Here is a 23,764-nt window from a genome sequence, read left to right as displayed (position 1 = left end):
TTGATATTTATTCATCTTTACCTACTTTAGCAGGGCCAAATGATGCAATATGTATTTTTTCCTAGTTTAATTCATGGGTCCTTTCACATTCATATTCAATAAATTTGTCTGGAACATTTCAGAGACTATCCAAATGCATCCCACAGTAAATATATTAAAAAATTATACACACATATATAACACAATACATAATTTGTATGCATCCATACACAAATACATTTATCTTTATACACACACATCAACCTAATCTTAACAATAACCTCAACCCTCATAATACATAGTCTTTAGTGGTTATGTAAAGCCTGGCATTTTCTAATTAAGCCTTGGTAAACTTTCAAAAGTACCCAGGTTCTGACCTCTGTTCCTGAGATAACCTTGGAAGAAAGATAAAACAGTAAAGAAATGAAATCATTTTCATTAGTTGTAGAAGTAGAGGACATAACTGCCTAAATTTATTGCACTTAAATTTCTTCATCCCATGTAGAATTCTATAACATGGGTTGACAAACTATGGATTGATCTGACCTGCCTAGGGTCAAATCAGGCCTCAGTCATTCATTTACATTTTGTCTGTGGCTGATTTCACCCCACAATAGCAAGGCTGAGTAGTTGCAACGACAATAATTACATCTGGCTCTTCATAGAAAAAAATTGCTAACCCCTATTCCATAATCTTTTAAAATGCAAATATGAGAGATGTATGACTTATTATAAATGAATGCAACAAACTGCTTACCTAAAATAAGGACCCATTTAAATACCTTAAATAAGGAACCGGAAATTTCTGAGTGGAATGGAAATCCGTGCAGAGGGAAAGAGATTTTTGAATTCTATAAAACGGGGCTGGGTCACCGAGAGGAGAATAAAGGAGTACTGGGCTAGGGGAGGCATGTGAGAATGTTACATGCTTTCTCTTCCATACTGTCACATTTTACCTAGAAGCAGCTTTGTAGCAGAAGAGAAAAATGACAAGTGTTGCTTCTCAAAAATGAAAGCAGTGGGCAGGTTTACAATACTCAGGGAGGTAAGACTACCATGTTTATAACATCTGTACTATAAGAATTATAAAAAATTACTTTGATTATAAAGCAGATTAGAAAGTATACACTTCCCATTTCTTTGATCTTTCATATACAATATGCCTTTTACTCTGCGTAATGTTGACTTTTGCCTCAAAGTTACACATTTAAGTCTTTTATTGGCTTTTCAAACAGCTTTACAGAATATCATTCACATACCATATAATTCACCTGTTTAAAGCATACGGCTTGGGTTTTTTTTAGTATATCCACTATAAAACCATCATCACAATCTAATTTTAGAATATTTTCATTACTCCAAAAAGAAACCCTGTACCCATTAGCAGTCATTCCCCATCCCCTTTCACATCTCCCCACAGGGTCACTGCATCATTTGACATGTCTATCAACAATGCAGCATAGACAGGCAAAGTGAGAGGCTTGTGAGATACATAGATCAATTAGGAGGCTGTTAACAGTGCAATGGTGTGGACTGGACGAAGGCAGTAAGGAAATATTAATAAAGAAGCACGATTTCCATCAGCAAAAAAAAGGGAGGAGATGTTATGTCAAAAGTACAAAAATCTCTGGACTGGCTTAACAGAGACCAAGCTTGGAGCAGAAACTTGTGAAAAATAAGAGTAAAAATGTTTCACTGGGGGGCTTCCCTGGTGGCACAGTGGTTGAGAGTACGCCTGCCAATGCAAGGGACACGGGTTTGTGCCCCGGTCCGGGAAGATCCCACATGCCATGGAGCGGCTGGGCCCGTGAGCCATGGCTGCTGAGCCTGCGTGTCTGGAGCCTGTGCTCCACAACGGGAGAGGCCACAACAGTGAGAGGCCCGTGTACCGCAAAAAAAAAAAAAAAAAAAAAGTTTCACTGAAACTTTTTCGAGGTATCCAAATATTTTACTCTAAGAATATTCAAATGTACAATCTCTCAGGACAGAATTTTTATTACTCCTTAAGTTTACATACCCTTACAAATATAATTTTTATTGCATACTAATGACAAGGAAAAACGTTTATATATATGTGTGTACGTGAATTGAAGAAACATAAAAGAACATACACCAAAAGATAAATAATAGTTATTGGAGAGGGGGAAGTTAGGACATTTTAACTTTCTATTATAGAATATGAAAAGTTTCAATATATATTGATTTTATAGTTACAAGAAAAGAAGAAAAATCTAAACCAAAATACAGAAAAAAAATACATCTGGGTCTAAATACTGGGGACTATTAGTAATAAGTGAAAAATTCTCACACATCCTCCCAAATTTCTCATGAACAAAATTTTACATTAATATTTGGAATGCTGTTATTTAGATGGAAAGGGAATTCATAAAATTGTCAAAAGACAGTTTTACTGGCACTAAAAACAACGTTTTTAAATCATTTAGTTGCAAAACTAAAACTAGGTATTAAAAAGTATTTTTGATTTTTTTCTCTAAAATATAAAAATGAAAACTTACATCTGAAGAGTTCCTAAAGATCAGGGGGTTAATTCAAACTTACACTGAATGTATCCATGTTAATGGCCTTCTGTGTAAATTTTACAAATTGGACTTAAGTTTAATTCCTATTTCTACTCCATTCCACATACAGTAACAATTTAAAAAACATTTCAATACAAAAACCAATAAAAATAATTTTTCCCTCTGATTTGAAAAGATACATGCACCCCAATGTTCACAGCAGCACTATTTACAATAGTGAAGACATGGAAGCAACCTAAATGTCCATCAACAGACGGAAGGATAAAGAAGACATGGTGTGTGTGTGTGTATGTGTGTGTGTGTGTAAAATGGAATACTACTCAGCCATAAAAAAGAATGAAATAATGTCATTTGCAGCAACATGGATGGACCTAGAGATTACCACTAAGTGAAGTCAGAAAGAGGAAGACAAATATCATACATCATCACTTATACGTGGAATCTAAAATAAGATACAAATGAACTTATTTACAGAACAGAAACGGACTCACAGACATAGAAAACAAACTTATGGTTACCAAAGGAGAAGGCAGGTGTGGATAAATTAGGTGCTTGGGATTTGCAGATACAAACTACTATATACAAAATAAACAACAAGGTCCTACTGTATGGCACAGGAAACTATATTCAGTATCTTATAATAATCTATAATGGAATCACTTTGCTGTACCAGAAACTAACACAACATTGTAAATCAACAGTACTTCAATAAAAAAATAATAAAGTTTTTCATATCTACCTTCAAAAGCAGTCTGGATTTCTCCAAGAAACTATTAAAAATGTCCATTTTCTGTAATACTCTAAATCTAATGTGTTATCTCCTTTGTAAACAGAAGGAAAAAAAACCCCATTTTTCACTTTAAATGAAGATTTTATGCATTCTTATTAAAGAAAATTAAAATGTAAAAAATTACATGTACACATGCATCAAAGAATTATGGTCTAGCCCTAGTAGGCATTTTAGACTTGAATTTTTACTACTGACAGAAGCTGCTTATGAAATCTAAAGGTTGGGGCTTTTGGTTTTAGACAGAAAACTAAACATTAACTACATTACCCCTCTTTCTCATCATCCCGCTTGAATTGGCAGAAACAATATTCTAGCAAAAAGAAAAACAAAAAAAAAGGTCTAGAGAAGAAAGTATGTCAAGAAAGTATCAATAGATAAGAAATTTTGAGGAATCTTGAGAAATAGCAGTTGGGGTTATACTGACAGGAAATCACAGCCAAGGAAAAGACAGCCCAACTCACCAGAGATAAAAGATGGAAAATTTCAGAATAAGTCATCAAATACAAAAAGCAGGAGTAGACCTTGAGAAGCACTCCTGTGGGAGAGCTTCTAATAAGGACACAGGGTTCTATTCTCAGTTTACGCATCCTATAAAAAAGCCTGCATGTACCATGCATTTATACAAAACCCTCAGTCAGTGTCTGATTTAAGGGAGAAGGCCACTGGGAAAAAGAGACATACAATGCACAGGAAACCACTGTCAACTACCTTTCTTAACTGATACATAAACTTATTCATAAATTTTAATATTTAGACAGGAATCATGTGACAATATGAGAAAAAAATCAGCAATGTAAGGAGGGACCTAGATGAACAAACAGAACAACAGGAAAAGATAAATCATAGAAAAGAACAGAACTTAGAAGAAAGAACGCAAACTCATTATCCTTGTAGAGAGTGAAGAGAACATTACATGTGTAAAACAAAAATAAGCTTCCTTAAAAAGAAGCAGAGTATGGAAAGATATTAAAAAACTATGACAAAAAAATGAAATAACAAAATGAAAATAAAATGTGCACAGTTAAAAACAAAGTCAGTCATCTCAAGATAAAATTGATAAATTACCAGAATATATAGCATAAAGATATAGAAATTATGATAGAAATGTTAAGAGATACAGAGGATAAAGCCATTGAAGTAAAAACTTTGTCTGAAAAGAGCACCAGAAGGAGAAATGAAATAATGTAGAAGAAGGAAATAAAGAAAATTTCCCTGAATGGAAGAAAAACAGTGGGTGTCCTGTTTGAAAGAGCCTGGGGCACTAAGCACGTTTTATTAAAAAAAAAAAAAGGTGGGGGGGCTTCCCTGGTGGCACAGTGGTTGAGAATCTGCTTGCCAATGCAGGGGACACGGGTTCGAGCCCTGGTCTGGGAAGACCCCACATGCCACGGAGCAACTAGGCCAGTGAGCCACCAACTACTGAGCCTGCGCGTCTGGAGCCTGTGCCCCGCAACAAGGGAGGCTGCAACAGTGAAAGGTCCACACACCGCGATGAAGAGTGGCCCCCGCTTGCCACAACTAGAGAAAGCCCTTGCACAGAAACGAAGACCCAACACAGCCAAAAATAAATAAATAATAAATTAATTAAAAAACAAAAAACAACTAGCTTGGCTATTAAAAAAAAAAAAGACTTTATATACATATCTCCTAGTGAAACTTCAAAAATTCAGGAATTAAAAGAAAATTCTAAAAGCTTCTATGGAGGGGAAAAGTAGGTTATTATATACAGAGGAATAAGTATCTAACTAACATTAGACCTTTTATCAGTAACAAAGAATGCTAGAATACAAAATGGAGTAATAACTTTAAAATTCCTTGGAATATAAAAAGATATGGAACTAAAATTCTATTTCCTGTTAAACTAGCAACCCCAACAATGAGGTCAACATAAAAGAACTTTTGGATCAGCAGAAATATTGAAGTTCATATCAATGACTGCATCTGAAAAGATTCTTTCAGGAGCTATTCCAACAAACAAAAATGAATCCAAGGTAAAGAATGACCTGGGATGTAAGAAATACTGGCAGTGATATATGACACAGGAAAAGAAAAGGAAGTTTGAAAGAAAATAAAGACCCATTAGGTCTTAAGCCTTGTATAAGACATTTTGGAATGAAAAAGTTTTAATAATGCAGAACATGTTCTTCTCTGTAAGTCCAATCACAACACCTGAATTTATACGGTGCCCCATTCCCCTCCCCCATCATATTTTCACTGCTTAGAATTTTGTTTGTCTTCAGTCAACAATAAACTTCCTCAAGGTAATTTGATCACCACCTCTCACTTCTAGATTTCTCATGAATCTTGCTTTCAAATGGGTTTCCAATATGGGTTTTCATATTGAAAGCTTCGAGGCAAAAATACCTGATAATATTTTATTTTATCCTTGTATGAAAGTTAGGAGGATATAAATTGCTTGGTTCAAAGACATTTTCCTTGAGTATTTTTAAAGTTTACTATTTTCTTCCATTCACTATTGCTGTTGAGCTGATACCTAGCTCTCTATCTTCTTGTTCCCTGCAGGTCATCTGCTCTTTGTCTCTGAAATCTTTCAGAATTTCCTTTATGTCTTTAATATTCTTAATTTTACTTTAATAAATATGCCTAGGTATGTGTTTCTCCTTATTTTTCCCATTTAGCATACTACACGCCCTCTCACCAGTCTGAAGCCTTTCACCTTTTCTGAATTCTAGGAAATTTACCTCTTATTTCATCAATTATTTCAACTTCTTAAATTTTCATTTTTGTCTTCTCCTGGAATTGCTGTTATGACGCACAGGCTCAGCGGCCATGGCTCACGGGCCTAGGCGCTCCACGGCATGTGGGATCTTCCGGGACCGGGACACGAACCAGTGTCCCCTGCATCAGCAGGCGGACTCTCAACCACTGCGCCACCAGGGAAACCCAATGATTCTTTGTTTTCTGATATTGAGTTGTATGAGCTATTTGTATGCTTTGGATATGTATGCTTCTCCATATCCTTTTCTTTTTTTTTTTTACATATACAAGTATCTATTCTCTTTCAAATTCTCTTCCCATTTAGGTTATTACAGAATATTGAGCAGAGTTCCCTGTGCTAAACAGTAGGTCCTTGTTGGTTATCTATTTTAAATATAGCAGTGTGTACATGTCAATCTTAAAACTCCCAATCTATCCCTCCCCACCACCCTTCCCCTCTGGTAACCGTAAGTTCACTCTCTAAGTCTGTGAGTCTGTTTCTGTTTTGTATATAGATTCACTTGTATTATTTTTTAGATTCCACATATAAGTGATATCATATAGTATTTGTCTTTGTCTGACATTTCACTAATCATTATATTCTCTAAGTCCATCCACGTTGCTGCAAATGGCAATAATTCATTCTTTTTTACGGCTGAGTAATACATACACATACACACACACACCCCCCCCACATCTTCTTAGGCCAATCATATGTTGACAGGCACTTGGGTTGCTTCTATGTCTTGACTATTATAAATAGTGTTGCTATGAACATTGGGGTACATGCATCTTTTCAAATTAAAGTTTTTGCTTTTTCCAGATATATACCCAGGAGTGGGATTGCTGGATCCTATGACAGTCCTATTTTTAGTTTTTTAAGGAACCTCCATACTGTTTTACATAGTGGCTGCACCAGTTTACATTTCGCCAACAGTGCATGAGGGTTCCCTTTTCTCCACATCCCCTCCGTTTGTTATTTGTAGACTTTTTGATGATAGCCATTCTGACAGGTGTGAGGGGATACCTCATTGTGGTTTTGATTTGCATTTCTCTAATAATTAGCAATGCTGAGCATCTTCTCATGTGCCTGTTAGTCATCAGTATGTCTTCTTTGGAAAAATGTCCATTCAGGTCTTCTGCCCATTTTTTGACTGTTTTTTTTTTTTTTTTTGCGGTACGCGGGCCTCTCACTGTTGTAGCCTCTTCCGTTGTGGAGCACAGGCTCCAGACGCGCAGGCTCAGCGGCCATGGCTCACGGGCCCAGCCGCTCCGCGGCATGTGGGATCTTCCCGGACCAGGGCACGAACCCGTGTCCCCTGCATCAGCAGGCGGACTCTCAACCACTGCGCCACCAGGGAAACCCAATGATTGTTTGTTTTTTGATATTGAGTTGTATGAGCCGTTTGTATGCTTTGGATATTAATCTCTTGTTGGTTGCATCATTTGCAAATGTTTTCTCCCATTCCGTAGGTCGTCTTTTCGTTTTGTTGATGGTTTCCTTTGCTGTGCAAAAGCTTTTAAGCTTGATTAGGTCCCATTTGTTTATTTTTGCTTTTATTTCTTTTGCCTTGGGAGATTGATCTAAGAAAATATTGCTACGATTTATGTCAAAGAGTGTTCCACTTATGTTTTCTTCTTGGAGTTTTACGGTGTCATCTTACATTTAGGTCTTTAAACCATTTTAGTTTATTTTTGTATATAGATGAGTTTGAGTTTATTTTTGTATGAGGCAATGTTCTAATGTCATTATTTTACATGTAGCTGTCCAACTTTCCCAACACCACTTGTTGAAGAGACTGTTTTTTCTCCATTGTATATTCTTGCCTCTTTCCTTGTAGATTAATTGACCATTAAGTACGTGGGTTTATTTCTGGGCTCCCTATTCTGTTCCATTGATCTATATGTCTGTTTTGTGCTAATACCATGCACTTTTGATTACTGCAGCTTTGTAGTATAGTCTGAGGTCTGGAAGGGTTATACCCTCTAGCTTTGTCCTTCTTTCTCAGGATTGCTTTTGCAATTCTGGGTCTTCTGTGGTTCCATATAAATTTTAGGATTATTTAGAACTTCTATTATTTTACCTGAACCTGGGTTTCTACCACTCATTATTTGCTTTTTGTAAAATTCCAACTAGCTTTTGACACTCAGTGATGTACTTACTGATCTATCTCAGTTACATTAAGCCACAAAGAATTCATCTCACTGAACAGATCAACCACAATTTATTTAACTGGTTACCTATTGGTGGATAATTAAAGTTGTTTCCAGATTTTTTAATTTTGCAAACAATACCACAATAAGTATCTCTGTACAACTTATTTTTTATGCATCTGTACAAGTATGTAAGTAGGATAAATTCCTTGAAAAAAATGCTTGGTCAAAGAGTATATGTATTTTATATTTTACTAGATATCAACATTCAATGAGTGACCTTTTAATTTACATTTAAAAAATTTTTAAAACGAATGAAGCTGAGCATCTATATAGAAGTAAGTTTGCCAGCTATTTGAATTATTTTTTTCTTTGAACTACCTAGTTATGTCGTTTGCCATTGTTCTACTAGAAAATTACTCTTTTTTATTGATTTGTAAGAGTTTTTTGTTTATATAGTAGGATATTAACCTTTGTCTCAGTTGCTATTTTGTCATTTATTATTTGACATTTAAGTATTTTTCCATATAAAATCTTTTAATTTGCAAAAAATCAAACTAAATCTCTTTCTTTATAACTTCTGGGTTTTGTGTCATATTTGGAAAGGTCTCCCAATCCTAAATTATTCAAAACAATTAGACTTATTATTATTTTTGTGGTACGCGGGCCTCTCACTGTTGCGGCCCCTCCTGTTGCGGAGCACAGGCACCAGATGCACAGGCCCAGCGGCCATGGCTCACGGGCCCAGCCACTCCGCGGCATGTGGGATCCTCCCGGACCGGGGCACGAACCCGCGTCCCCTGTATTGGCAGGCAGACTCTCAACCACTGCGCCACCAGGGAAGCCCTAGACTTATATTTTTATTTCTTAAGTATAAAACTTGAGTCTACCTAGAATTTTTTGTGATAAATAGACATCAATTAGAGTCAGGGTTTTACTTTTTGCTTATTGCCAGGTCTTAAGTGACATTTCAGTGTCATTTATTGCATAATCTATTTTCCTTCTCTGACTGGAAATGCCACTTTACCATATACTAAATTCTCATATGTACTTAGGGATATTTTATATTATCTGTTGTATTCCATTCCATTAATCTGTACAAAATTGTAGCTTTATAAATATTTAGTAATATTACATTACCTTTCATTTTCAAAATTGTCTTTAGTGTTCTCAAATGTTTGTTTTTACAGGTGAATTTTAATTCACATTTACTATCGAATAACCCAAATTTTATATTAAAAATGTGAGATACTTTTATAGGCTTATAACTAGCAAAAACACCCCTGTGAGAGTGAAAGGTGGAAGTTATGGAAAGTTATTATTACCAGTAACGTTGAGAAGGAAAAAAGTACATAATCCAATTTATCAGAATAATGGCACACCTAATATAAAAGATTCTAAATAGAAAGCAATGAAGCCTAGTTACATTAAAAATAAGCACTACCATTTCCTAGCTCAGTAACTAATCTTTATTAATGATAGCAAATCATTAGCTTCAGAGTCTTCTATGTATTGCTGAATTGGCCTTATTTACAGTTAACTCATAGAAGTCTAAAAGGGTCAAAAACATAACTTATCTCTCTCCCTCACACACACACACACACACACACACACACACACACACAGAGATTAAGAAAAAGAAAAACAAAAAAACCTCAATGTCAATAAGCGCAATAAGGACATTCCCAGGGCTGAAATGAAAATCAGTAAGATTCTGCTTTTAAGGTTTTCACGAAAATATGTTTATAGATAAATCATATCTTGCAGACATAACTAACATAGCCCTCATTTGTTATTTTCACAGCCTGATAACAGCAAAAAGGAATGAAATTTAACTGTCAAAATTCTGGAGCCAGATGAGGCCTTAAGATCAACTGGTCCAATCCCCTCATTTTCAGATGAATAATCAAGTCCAGAGAAGTTATACAACTTTGCCAAAGCTACTGAAGGATGAGTGGCAGACCCAGATGAAGAGAGACCAAATCTTCTGACTCTGAATTCACTATTCTTTCAATTATATCAATCTGCCACTATGCTCAGGACAGAATGGAATAAACAGTGGCAGATGTGGGAAAATACAGTCGACAGGATTTAAGGAACACAACAAGTAAACACATTAACTACTATAGAACAGGGATTAGACTGTAAGAGCTCTGTATCATCACTGCCCAACTTAGTATCTGGCAAATGTTGAAGACACAATATATGTTTGTTATCTTGAATAATACAGATATGAGAAAGTAATCCCAGTATAATAGACTGAGTTTCTTTAGCAAACCATAAAGTTCTGGTGGTGTGACAGACCTTCTAAACATAATTTTCAACTAGTGTTAAACAGAGCTTACATATGGAGAGTCTGCTAAACCCCTTGTGTTCACATACTTATTGCCAAAAGTTATTCAGAAATAAACCCAAATTTTAGATGTGCTGAATTTTGATGTAATTATGTATGTGTTAGACACAATACTAATAAATCCCTTCTTTCCAAGCAGCTGTCAATCCACTGATTTAAATTAGTTTCTTTCTAAGGGGAACATAAAACTGTTACACTCTAGTTAAAAAAATGAGAGTTGAATAAGAGTTGATGTTTTTTCAGATCTTAAAATGTTAAATCTGAGATAATTCATTTAAGTAATTATAAAGAGCAATCATTTAAGATTTTACAGTATCTGACTCTATAAAAAATTATAACAAGCAGCAGCAATTTTATAATTAGATATACCGTCTCTAATTGGTCTCAACAGTTCACACAAATTTCTTCTAAGATTGCAAACAATCCAATTTGAAACTCACATAAAAGCAGTTTTAATCAAGTAACCCACATTACTGAACTGCAGATAAACATAGTAATTATGTGTTAAGTCCATTTCAAATTATAGTAATTAACTGTAATAAAACAGGTTTAGAACAGTTAATAAATAGAATGTTTAAATAAGCTAGAGCATCCATATAATAAAATTGGTATTTTCTCAGAATACTTAATAATGTAGAGGTTTAAATAGTACCCTGTCTTGTCCTTAAAAGGATTTTGAATGGCTTACATAATAAGTAATAATCTAGTAAGATAAAATTAAAATTTAAACAGACTTTTAAAAATCAGGTAAAAGTAACTCTATGGGAAGACAATACATATACCATAGTTCTGACATGAGGTTTTCTGATTTGTCTAACTTAATCCAGTGAAAAAACTTTTAGATCTAGAGTACTGAAAAGACTGAATGTTCTTTAGAAATCCTGAATAAAGTCTGTGTATTTCAGTTGAGCTTTTTTACAGGTTTTGAAAAGCAGAGTCAAAATTATACTGCCAGATGAATATTCAGAATCGTGCTAACAATTAAGGTTAGAACCATATGCTCTAATTCCTAACTTGGTTTGAGGAGTTAAACAATTTCAGGAGACAATGATCTATAAGCTAAGATCTGAAAGATGAGCGCAAGTTAGCTACATTTTAGAGGTAGGAGGAAAGAGTGATTCAGGTAGGGAAAAGAGTATGGGCAAAAACCCAAAGGCATGAAAAAATATGCTATCGATAGAGAATTAATATTCAGTGGTCATAAAACAAAGAATTGGTGGCAAGCTGAGGGTGGACACCAAGAATGGGGAACTACCTAAGCTGAGGCATATCATAAAGGAATCTGAGTCAGGCTGAGTTTAGACTTAATCATGAGGGCAAAGAGGAACGATAAAAAGAGTTTAAGCAAGGGAGAAGAAAAATCATCAGGTTTATATTTTTTAAAAGATATTTTCTGGGAATTCCCTGGCGGTCCAGTGGTTAGGACTTGGTGCTTTCACTGCCGGAGGTCTGGGTTTGATCCCTGGTTGGGGAACTAAGATCACATAAGACTCGCAGCAGGCTCAAAAATTTTTTTTTCTTATCTTAGTACTAAATCAAAAGGTAAGGTGTCAATCTACTTTTTTTTCCTCCCTATACACAACTGTAAGATCCATGAAGTTAGAGCTTTTATTCACAGTTGTAACCCTAGTGCTTAGATTATTATCTGGCACCTAGTAGGTGACCAAGAAGTATCTGTTGAATAAATGTTGAAGTGTATGGTTCTGTACTTAACTGGTAATGCAGAACAGCTGTATTCTGCTCAAAGTGTGGAGAATGGGTTGGGTGAGGGATGGGGTACACAGGAAGAAGACGACTAGAAACAGAGGCCAAACAGGTGTTGGCAGTCCAAACTAGTGAAATAGCAATGGGAATAGAGAGAAGATGGGAGGTAAAATTAACATGACTTGATTACTGGATAGATCAACCTGTAGGCAGTATTGACATATACTTGTGAAAACTGATATACCCAACAATGACACCAGCCCAAACTAGAGAGTCAAACCATCCCTACTCCTAGAGTAGCCATAAGTGAGATACAATTTTACTTAAAATATAATTTGGGTCACTTACAGACGTGCAAAATAAGGTGAGACATTAAGTAACTTGCCGTGGGTTATTTGATCAAGGACTGAGATAGGCTCTGGAGAGCTAGAACAGTGATCCTCTATCCTGGCCACTGTTCAGAAACCCGTGGGGTAGGAGTGGAGGGTGCACAGGAAAGACAGAGAACAGGAGGCTTAAAGAAGAGAGCAGAGAAGGGAAAAATGGGAAGGAAGAGAGGGAGGAAGAGAGAAGAGTAAAGGAAGGAGGGATGGAAGTGACTTATGGGAAGGAGAGAGGGAGACAGAAAAAAATAAGAAAGAAAAATGAAAAGAAAGTAATTTCAGTTTCACTCTAATATGCCAACAGAGCCACTGAGGTTCCACAATTCTAAGTAATAATGGCAACATTTTTAGGCAGGAAAATTTTCTGAGTAGTTCTAACCAGATACTCAATTCTGCCATAAAAATCCTCAGTGGTTGTACATATAGGCTTTGGACAATGCAACTTACAGGCATACTGTCAAAATTAACCACTTGGAAAATGTACATTTAGACAAAAGTGATACTTTCAAAACTTTAATCAGATCAAAACCCTAGCATTCATTTGCAGCAACATGGATGGACATTCTAAGTGAAGTAAGTCAGCCAGAGAAAGACAAATATCATACGATACTACTTACATGTGGAACCTCATGTAACAGACTCACAGACATAGAAAACAAACTTATGGTTACCAAAGGGGAAGGGGGGTCAGAGGGATAAATTAAAAATTTGGGATTATCAGATATAAACTACTATATATAAAATAGATAAACAACAAGGTCCTACTGTGTAGCACAGCGTACTTTATTCAATATCTTGTAATAAAGTATAATGGAAAAGAATCTGAAAAACAGTATATATACACACATATATGTATTGGGTTGGCCAAACGGTTTGTTCGTTTTTTCCCATATGATGGCTCTAGCAGCAGTTAGTTGTCTTTAACTTCATTTGAAACAATTTTGTTAGATTGTGACAGCTGTCATATCAGCGTGCATTTAAAAAAAGACATCAAAACTGGTGAATTTCTGTGTAGCCATTTTAATATTTAAGATGGAAGAAAAAAGCACCATTTTCGGCATATTATTTCAAGAAAGGTAAAAACACAACTGGAACGCAAAAAAAGACTTGTGCAGCATATGGAGAAGGTGCTGTGACTGATTGAACATGTCAAAAGTGGTTTGCGAAGTTTCGTGCTGCAGATTCTTACTGGACGATGCTCCACGGTCGGGTAGACCAGTTGAAGTTGACAGCAATCAAATTGAGACATTAATTGAGAACAATCAACGTTATACCACACAGGAGATAGCTGACATACTCAAAATATCCAAATCAAGCACTGAAACTCATTTGCACAAGCTTGGTTATGTTCATCGCTTTGATGTTTGGGTTCCACGTAAGTTAAGTGGAAAAAGCCTTCTTGACTGTATTTCCGCATGCGATTCTCTACTTAAATGTAATAAAAACGTTCCGTTTTTAAAACAATTTGTGATGGGAGATGAAAAGTAATAATATGGAAGGGAAGAGATGGTGGGGCAAGCGAAATGAACCACTACCAACCACACCAAAGGCCGGTCTTCAGCCAAAGAAGGTGATGTTGTGTATACGGTGGGATTGGAAGGGAGTCCCCTATTACGAGCTCCTTCCGGAAAACCAAATGATTAATTCCAATAAGTACTGCTCCCAATTAGACCAACTTGAAAGCAGCACTCGATGAAAAGCGCCCAGAATTAGTCAACAGAAAAGGCATAATCTTCCATCAGGATAACGTTAAGACCTCATGTTTCTTTGATGACCAGGCAAAAGCTGTTACAGCTTGGCTGGGAAGTTCTGATTCATCCGCCGTATTCACCAGACATTGCACATCTGATTTCCATCTATTTTGGTCTTTACAAAATTCTCTTAACGGAAAATATTTCAATTCCCTGGAAGACTGTAAAAGGCACCTGGAACAGTTCTTTGCTCAAAAAGATAAAAAGTTCTGGCAAGATGGAATTACGAAGTTGCCTGAAAGATGGCAGAAGGTAGTGGAACAAAAGGGTGACTACATTGTTCAATAAAGTTCTTGGTGAAAATGAAAAATGTGTCTTTTATTTTTACATAAAAACCTAAGGCACTTTTTGGCCAACCCAATATATATACATACTACAGAAAACTGAAACACTGCTGTACACCAGAAACCTACATAACATTGTAAATCAATTATACTTCAATTAAAAGAAAAGAAAAGAAAAGAAAAAACCACCTAGCATTAAACCTTTCAATAACCTTCTATGTTATTCGCGGGGGGGAAATCCAAATTTCTTGTATTTGTATTGTACAAAGCACTGAATAACTATTTCTCTAACCTCATTGTTCACATCAACTTGCCTCACCCTTGATCTGCACTAGCACCCCCTCTGTTTCTGGAACACATTAAATTCTTTCCTGCTTTGATATCTTTGTGCATGCATTTCTCTCAGTTTTTAACATGGTTCTTCCTAATTCTCTACTTCTTTTCTTAAATCTTAAAGATTACGTCCTCAGAGATGGTTTCCCAACCTACTCTACCTAAATGGGACCTTCCATGATACTCATTATTATAGCATCCAATTTTTTTCTTCACAGTACTTAGAAGGCAAGTGCAGGCAAATGAGTCCTTTGAGAGAAGGGATCTTGTCCCCTAGGTCCATAGCTATGGATCTAAACATACTTGGCATATACAAAGCGCTGAAATATATTGGGAGAAAAGAAGGGAGAAGGTCAAACTTAGATGCTAGTAGGTGACCAAAAAATACTATTAAATTAACCAACGAACTTGTCTGCATTGTGGGATAAATTACCATATCAATTAAAAATTAAAAAACACATAGCAAAATTGGTGATTCTGATTTTATAAAAGTTGATTATAGCAGTAATTAAGGAATGAATCCACTTGTCTTAGTAATAAAACCACAGTGATGAAAAAAATTATCACAATTTAAGTTTAAAAATAGCAGAATATAAAATTGTGCTAAATTTTATAGAATAAGTACATTTAAAAGACTAGAAGGAAATACATTAAAATGTTAACAGATTATGTCTGGATGGTTTGATATATTTTCTTTTTTGCATCTTTCTGTATTTTTCAAATTCTCTACAATGAGCATATTATTACTCTTAAAATCAAAACAAAATTGAACAAAAAGAGCAATTATCATACTATGCTGGCTCTAAAGCTATCCATAGCCATGAATGAAACATACTGACCAATTCTGCAAATTACTAAATAATATCTCATTTTTTAAAATCTTCAAATGACAGTCATTAAAGTCTACTTATTATTATAGTGCATTTTTTGCTAAATCTTTACCACTATCACTCTGCCACTTTTTCCTTTTAATCTTGGAAGTAGTTTAGTATGGTCAAAAACAAAGCAAAACAAACAAAAACCTTCTTTGCACTCCAACTTCTAAATCCCAGCTCTATCATTATCTAGTTATGTATTACTGAGATTCTACTTCACTGAGTTCAATTTTTCTCATCTGGTAAATGAGAATAATACCACCAATTAGAACTATTTATAAAGCTCCATGCTTAGTGACTGGCTTTTAGTGCGGTCTAAATAAAGAATAGCTACTATAATCCATCAGAATATTACCTAGTAGATAGATTATAAGCACTCTGAGAGACCATGACCATCTAGCTCCACTGTATCCCTCCCTAGTCTAGCACTGAGCCAGTATGTAGGAGTTTCCAACACATACTTGTCAAACCAATTACTATCTTCACTACCTTTTTCAGGTAGAGCTGCATTAGGATTGTAGGGGATTATTACCTCCATCTGCCTAGTTATTTTAATGGAAAATTAGACTAAATCTTAAAAACCAGAGGAAATCAAAGATTAAATCATATACCTCCACATTATCCTATGGTAGTAGAAAATAAATGAGTAAACAAATAAGACAGAATTTTAGATAGGATAAGTAATATTATTAGCCATTTCTTATAATATTTCTTTCCATATTTTTACATAACATCACTACCTACTGACCTCCTGTTATAGTAGATGAAGAACTTTATCAATACCACATTGACGCTATCCTCCCACTAAATTTTATCCCAATTTTTGGTTAAATTGATTGTAGTTTTTGCATTATTATGATTAGGAAAATACTGCTCACTGTAGAGCCAAAAAATGTACTATGATGATGCCTGATTTATAAAAATTTTTCTTTTCCTACTATGTTCGTATCCTTACTCTTTTACATCAGGTATTATTTACTGATTAACACCTTTTCATTCCAATTGCTCAAACATATCTATTTAGTCTACTTTTATCTGGAAACCTCACTTTTGGTGAGGAAGAGAGGTCTACTTTCCTGTGTCCTCCTGCTCCAATCTGAACTGGATGCTCATAGCTTTGCTGTGCAGGTATCATCTTGGGATGGGCCTTCACTGCTTTCCTGTGTTAGATTCTCTTTTCCTCAGCTCTCAGCATGTTTTCTTTTTAACTACTTTTACTCCCTTTTGTTAGTGTATATGGTGTACTTTTTAACTACTTTTACTCCCTTTTGTTAGTGTATATGGTGTACTAACTTCCTAAAAAAGAGTGCATAAAAGATCTATCATTTTTTTAACCTGTGTGGCAGACACTCTTAATTACACGATCCAACAGCCATTTCCAAACCCCTTCCCCTATGTACTATATAAAGGCTGGAAAAGCTAATCGCTTGCTTTCCCAGACTCTCTTGAAGCCAGGTTTCACAGTTCTAGTCAACAAAATATAAGTAGGGAGCTTTCTGTGTACGTTTTGCTCTCCTTCCTTTTTTCCTATCTGGAATGAAGACATGTTTGAGGTACTTCAGCCAACTTGCCACCATGAGGCTACAGCGAGTTAAAAATAGAAAAACAAAGACTAAAAAGAACCTGAGGGCCTTCATGACATTTCTTGAGTCACTACATCAGTCCCAGATTATCTACATCTGGATTTCTTGTCCAGTGAGAGAAAAGAGTCCCTATTTTTTAAGCCATTCTTCTCTTGGTTTTCTATTACTTGCAAACAAACACATACCCCACCAATAAACCTGTTATATCTGAAAATACTATTTCTTCCTTCTTGGCTAGGAACAGAATTCCAGGTTGATGATAATTTTCCTTCAGAATTTTTAAGACCTTGTTTCCCCTTATCAGCTTCCAATGTTGCTGAAAATTCCTATCATTCTAAGATCTGTTCCTTTGAATCTAACCTTATTTTACAGTGGCAGCTTCTTAGATATTCTATGGCTGGTATGTAAAATTCCACAACGAACAATGATGTGCCTTCCGATTGAGAAGGTTTTTTTTTTTTTCCTAAATTCAATGTACTGACTTCCAAAGGGGGCCATTTATAATTTGCAGACCAATACTTTCCAGTTTAGGAAAATTTTCTGTTAATTCTTTGTTTTATAATCTAGTCTCCTCCATTTCCTTGTTCTCCATAGTTGGAGAAACTGTTATGAGTTCAACACTGGACCTCCTATATTGATTTTCTAATATCCTTATTTTCTCCAATTTCTATCTCTGTCTCTTTGTCTATTTTTAGGGAGACAGATATCTTACAACTCTCCTACTTCTTATTTTAACAAAATTTATTTCCAAAAGTCTCTGATCTTTCATTACATCCTATTATTGTTTTATGGATGCAGTATCCTTTTCTCTACCAAAAGTGATCTTGATCATTATTATTTTCATGTGCTTGTGTTCAGTGCACCACTCCAGATTTCTGTTTTCAGGTTTGTTTTGTTTTTGTCTCTCTCTTTCATAGGGAAGGTCCTAATACAGAAGATACTTAACCGACAGTTCATTAAGAGTGAAGAAATAGGGGCTTCCCTAGTGGCGCAGTGGTTGAGAGTCCTCCTGCTGATGCAGGGGACACGGGTTCATGCCCCGGTCCGGGAAGATATCACATGCTGCGGAGTGGCTGGGCCCGTAAGCCATGGCCGCTGAGCCTGTGCGTCCAGAGCCTATGCTCCGCAACGGGAGAGGCCACAACAGTGAGAGGCCTGCGTACCGCAAAAAAAAAAAAAAGAAGGAAATGCTTCCTGAGCTCATGATGTATGGCAGACACTTGACTCAGCTGATCTTAGTTAGACCTCATAACACCCTAACAGGTGGCTACCAATACTCCAAAAAAAAAAAGAGTGAAGAAATAAAATTTAATTGAAAACAGTATGTGTACAACTGTAGGCAACACAGTAGGGGGACTGGGCCACGAAAGTAGCCACTGTACTGGCGGCCAACAGGCAAGATTAGACATTTTATGGGCGGGAGGGGGGGGAGCATATCCCCAAACAACAGTATCTGGAAATCTTTTTTATGAGGCCATATTTTTCTCCAGAGAAAGTGATACTAACCTTTTGTAGGAGACACATGCCTAGCGTCATGAGAGCAGGGAAATGGTTAGAAGTTCCACTGTTCAGTACCTGGACTTAATTCTATTTTCTACCCTGTTCCCTCTGCCTCCACAGAGCCTCTATTTCCCTCAGAAAATAAAGCTCTAGCCTCTGCCCAGTAGGAAGTATGGGAGAAAGATCCTGAGGGTCAAACTACTTCACATGCATTTTTTTACGATGGTGCTATCTTGTTTTTTAAAAAAATTCCTCCTAAATATAAACAACTATTTAAAAATATATATATATATTTATAAATAATAGATAAAAGGAAAAGCAAGCTGATCTAATTTCTCACCCTTTGCTCTAATTAGGCATTTTAAACCATTGGGTCTTAAACAAATACCATTCTTCTGTGTATACCAATCACAAGCAAAGTGACTACTAAGCAGGGTAACTATGTAAATTATCCAAAATAAGACACTTTTGAGAGTGAATGGGGCACTATTAATAATTATACATGAACTGGCATTATCTCAGGCAAACTAGTTACCCTATCACCAGGAGAATAACTTCCTGGATGCAGAGCTTGTAAAGCTATATGGCATTACCAATGAATTATGTGAAGTCTTCCCTCAGAACAAAGACATACTCTACTATATGTGCCTAATATACAAGTCACTTTAGTGAGGTGGAAAGAATTAGCAAATACAGGATAATACAGTTTTTAAGTTATTAATTCTTACAATCACCCATTACAAGCACACACATAATTCCTTTAGAAATTCACACATTGTCTTTCTGCTCAAAGGAAATCACAATAATAATTCATATAGTATTTTTAAACAGGTTGAATTAAATAGTTTAGCGGGTAGAGGGTTTTCTTCCTTTTAGAATCACTTCAGTTAAACAAATGGGAAAAGGATAAAGAATGGTTAGAAAGAAAAGAAAATGGGATATAGTCTTCTACCTAAAGTAATTAAGACATGAGAGAAGAATCACTAAATGCCTTTACCCATTCCAGAGTCTTTCTTGGTACCATCTGATATTATGTCTACATGATCAGAATCCACATCATAACTAAAGAAATCATTCAAATAGGTCTTTGATCGCTGGCCACCAAATACATATAAGCAACGATTTTTCTGAAAAATAAGAAAAAAAGGGCAAAGAAGAAAAAAAAGTCATTTCCACGAAGAATTCAGAATGATCCTTTTAAAATTTATAACTCTAAAAAAGTAATTTCATGAGAGATTCCATGCAATGGAGTACTATACTGGTACAAAGCAGAATGAGGAAGCTCTCTATATACTGCTAACAGGTAATCTCTAAGATATCCTATTAAAGTAAAAAAAGAGCAAGGTGCAGAATAATGGCTATAGGGTGCTGCCTTTGTGTAAGAAAGGAGAAATAGTAATGTGTGTTGTGTTTGTTTCTTTCTTCAAAAAGAAACAAAGGAAACTAATAAAGGACAGCTATAGGGGAAGTGACAGAACAGGAAGACAGGGATAAAAACCATATATCTCCAAAAGGATACTGACTTACGGTTTTGCCTTTAGAACTATGTATATGTTTTTACTTAATTAGAAAACAAAATTAATTTAAAAGAAAAAATAATCTTTGAAAAAAAGTGAAGCAAATAAGCCTATATACAAAGCCTGTATACAAAGATATGATCACACAGAGACACGTGATCACACAGAGAAGTAGTATTTCTAGTGACTTTAATTCTTGTTTTTGACTCCCATCCCTAGTAGGCAATATCTTAAACAGAAAAATAATCAGAAAGCAATCTTAAACAGCACTTAGTGATTTTGTTGTTAGTTTTGCTATTCTGTAAACTATTATAGAAAGACAGAGCAAGTAACATATCGTCATTAGGAAGTAGGATTTTAACCTTAAAAGATACACAAAAACAAAATCAAAGATATTAAATTTTAAAACTCTATGATCTTAAATTTGACTTGGACATATCAGTATGAACCCATGATTTTTCTCTTACTAAAAAAGACATACATACATATATGCGCGTGTCCATATATGCAAAGGTATACTGGGAGGTGGGCACTCCCACTGGCTGAAGATAGAGAAAAATTAAGGGATCAAAAAGAATAATGGGGCTTCCCTGGTGGCGCAGTGGTTGAGAGTCTGCCTGCCGATGCAGGGGACACGGGTTCGTACCCCGGTCTGGGAAGATCCCACATGCCGCGGAGTGGCTGGGCCCGTGAGCCATGGCCACTGAGCCTGCGCGTCCAGAGCCTGTTCTCCACAGGGAGAGGCCACAACAGCGAGAGGCCCGCATACCGCAAAAAAAAAAAAAAGAATAATGACAGCATTGGATTAAACACATAAAATAAATAAAATTCCCAAGTTCATAATAATAATTAAAAAAACCCAAAAACATTGGTAAACTCTAGAGCCTCAGCTCATTAACATGAAAAGGTGACAGAGGAAAAGAATCAAACATTTATATTACCTATCCTGTGCGGTTTACATATTAGGGTAGCCAGTTAGTTAACGAGGATAAGCTTTTATAGTACAATCACAGTTAATAAATGAAGAAACTATGTGATTAGAAAAATGACCATTTTTCAAACCCTACTAAAATCTATGACTATAGATTAGTCTATGACTATAGTCACTATAGTCTGTGACTATCAGTGGCTGCTAAACCCATCAGATAACAAGTTGACAGGAAACTTTATAATTGATCAATCAGGCTGTTAACACCTAAACCCAACCAGAACAATTTTAACATCACCAAAAGTATGACAACTACACATTAAATGTCTCTTTATATCTTGCAATTAGACCAACTGTGAAGTATTCTTGCAACTCCCCTTTTGGCCTGCCCTAAAAAGCAGAGTGAATCTAAACTAAATTCAAGCCCCTGGATCTACACACCAGCTCACAGGAAATATCGAAGATAGAGGATCATGTTAAATGACACCATGAGTATAAAATCGGTCAAACTGAGAAAATGGGAAATTCTAGATTTACTTGCTTTAACAAATAAGTGGTATACAGAGGGAAAAAAATAGGACAGGGGAGTACTGTTATGGATTACAAGAAATTTAAGAGCTTTAACAACCAAATGCAATATACATAGACCTTTTCTGGATCCTGACTTGGATAAAACAACTATGAAAAGGTATTTTTCAGTATTTTAGGGAAAAAATGAATGCAATATTAAATGATATAAAGAAATCATTTTTGTCAATACTTTGGTTGGGTTTTATAATGATACTATAATTATGTTTTTAAAACGTCCTTACCTGTTAGCGATACAACACGGTATTTATAGGTGTAATGATACAACGTCTGGAATTTGCTTCAAAATACCCCAACACAATAAAATTTAAGAATAAACTTAAAAATCAAAGAAACATTAAAAAAAAGAGATAAGTGGGTTAGATATATGAAAAATGAACAGTCGAATAATGCTAACTGTTGAAACTGATAAATAAGTACATGGGAATTTATTATATTCTTCTCTCTACTTTGGTATATGTTAAAAATATTCCACAGTGTATTTTTAAAGTTATGTTCACAGCAGGAAGCCCAAGTTTTCACTATAGCACATAAAAAGGTTAAAGAGGGCTTCCCTGGTGGCGCAGTGGTTGAGAGTCCACCTGCTGATGCAGGGGACACGGGTTCGTGCCCCGGTCTGGGAGGATCCCACATGCCACTGAGTGGCTGGGCCCATGAGACATGGCTGCTGAGCCTGCGTGTCTGGAGCCTGTGCTCCGCAGTGGCAGAGGCCACAACGGTGAGAGGCCCGCGTACCGCAAAAAAAAAGAAAAAAAAAAAAAGGTTAAAGAAATGTCTGTATGCTGGGTTTTGCTGATAAATTTTAATTCTATTAAGTCAATTCTTAACCCTTTGCACTTAATGGAGAGTAGCAGAGGGGAAAATAAGAACAGATAAGAAAATTGATCTTCTAGACACTAAGAGAAAACAGTAAGTAGAAAGGTATATAAGAAAGAGAAATAGCTACTACATATAAGCAGTGAAGTTAGTCATTAAAGTGCCTAGATTAGTACTCAGCTGATAACTACTTAGGAATTATTAGGTTGACAGAAGAATCTTATAATTAGCAAACAGTTCCGTGTTAAAGGTAGCTTTGTTTTTGTCTATCATTGCCCACACATTTATTTCTAATGAAAAATTTACTCTTACTGAAGAATTAGATTTCACCACTTCTTTTCCTATTGAGAGATACATGACACAATAACATAAGACAATATACAGAATATTCTTACTGAGTGGAATAGCATGCAGTGTCCTATACGAGACTGGATGTCCTCAGGCCCAGCATTACAGGAGTCCTCTCGAAGAAGTTTCCAGGTTTGACACTGACAGTTGAAAGCAAACAATCCACTGAATTGTGGTTCACTGGCTCTGCTGTCGTCTACACTGCCATTACACGTCAAAATTCTACCACCAAAGGTGTAGATCATATGTTTTTCTGAGTCCATACACATCTATAGAACAAGGCAAAGATTGAATAGTTTTAGATTGTTCCTATCATATGTGCTAAAATGAAACCAATGTGTGCGGTTTTAGAATCTCAAAGAAAGTGAACATTGTCTTAATAACACCAAATACCATCCCTGATTATCATATGCACTTATTAAAATACTGCTCAACACCTGGCAGAGATTCAGGATGGATTTCTAAATACCTTTTCAGGTTTCCATTTTTTTTCCAGTGAGAATAAAATATGCTGGGTTAAGGAGCTTTATGCTTTCTTGAAGCTGCATAATTTTTACCAAATCAACCAATAATACATTAGGTACTGACTTATAACTAAGAGTAAACACTGATCATACTCT

The 23,764-nt window shown here is 35.7% G+C and overlaps 1 protein-coding gene across 4 annotated transcripts in view; it reads right to left on the bottom strand.

The window, feature by feature from the left end:
• Positions 1 to 23,764, bottom strand: part of MKLN1 (muskelin 1) — a 184,724-nt gene that overhangs the window by 35,375 nt on the left and 125,585 nt on the right. For all 4 annotated transcript variants that reach the window (XM_073809944.1, XM_019922664.3, XM_033863277.2 and 1 more), the window contains 2 exons: positions 23,192 to 23,413; positions 19,945 to 20,074 (listed from right to left, as the gene is read on the bottom strand). In XM_073809944.1, the coding sequence (XP_073666045.1) occupies positions 19,945 to 20,074; positions 23,192 to 23,413 (352 nt within the window). The remainder of the gene's footprint in view (positions 1 to 19,944; positions 20,075 to 23,191; positions 23,414 to 23,764) is intronic.

Source organism: Tursiops truncatus, chromosome 9, assembly GCF_011762595.2.
Source record: "Tursiops truncatus isolate mTurTru1 chromosome 9, mTurTru1.mat.Y, whole genome shotgun sequence".
In the NCBI taxonomy this organism is placed as follows: Eukaryota; Metazoa; Chordata; class Mammalia; order Artiodactyla; family Delphinidae; genus Tursiops; species Tursiops truncatus.
Note: the sequence above shows the minus strand (reverse complement) of the source record. Positions and strands in the feature narration are given on the sequence as shown.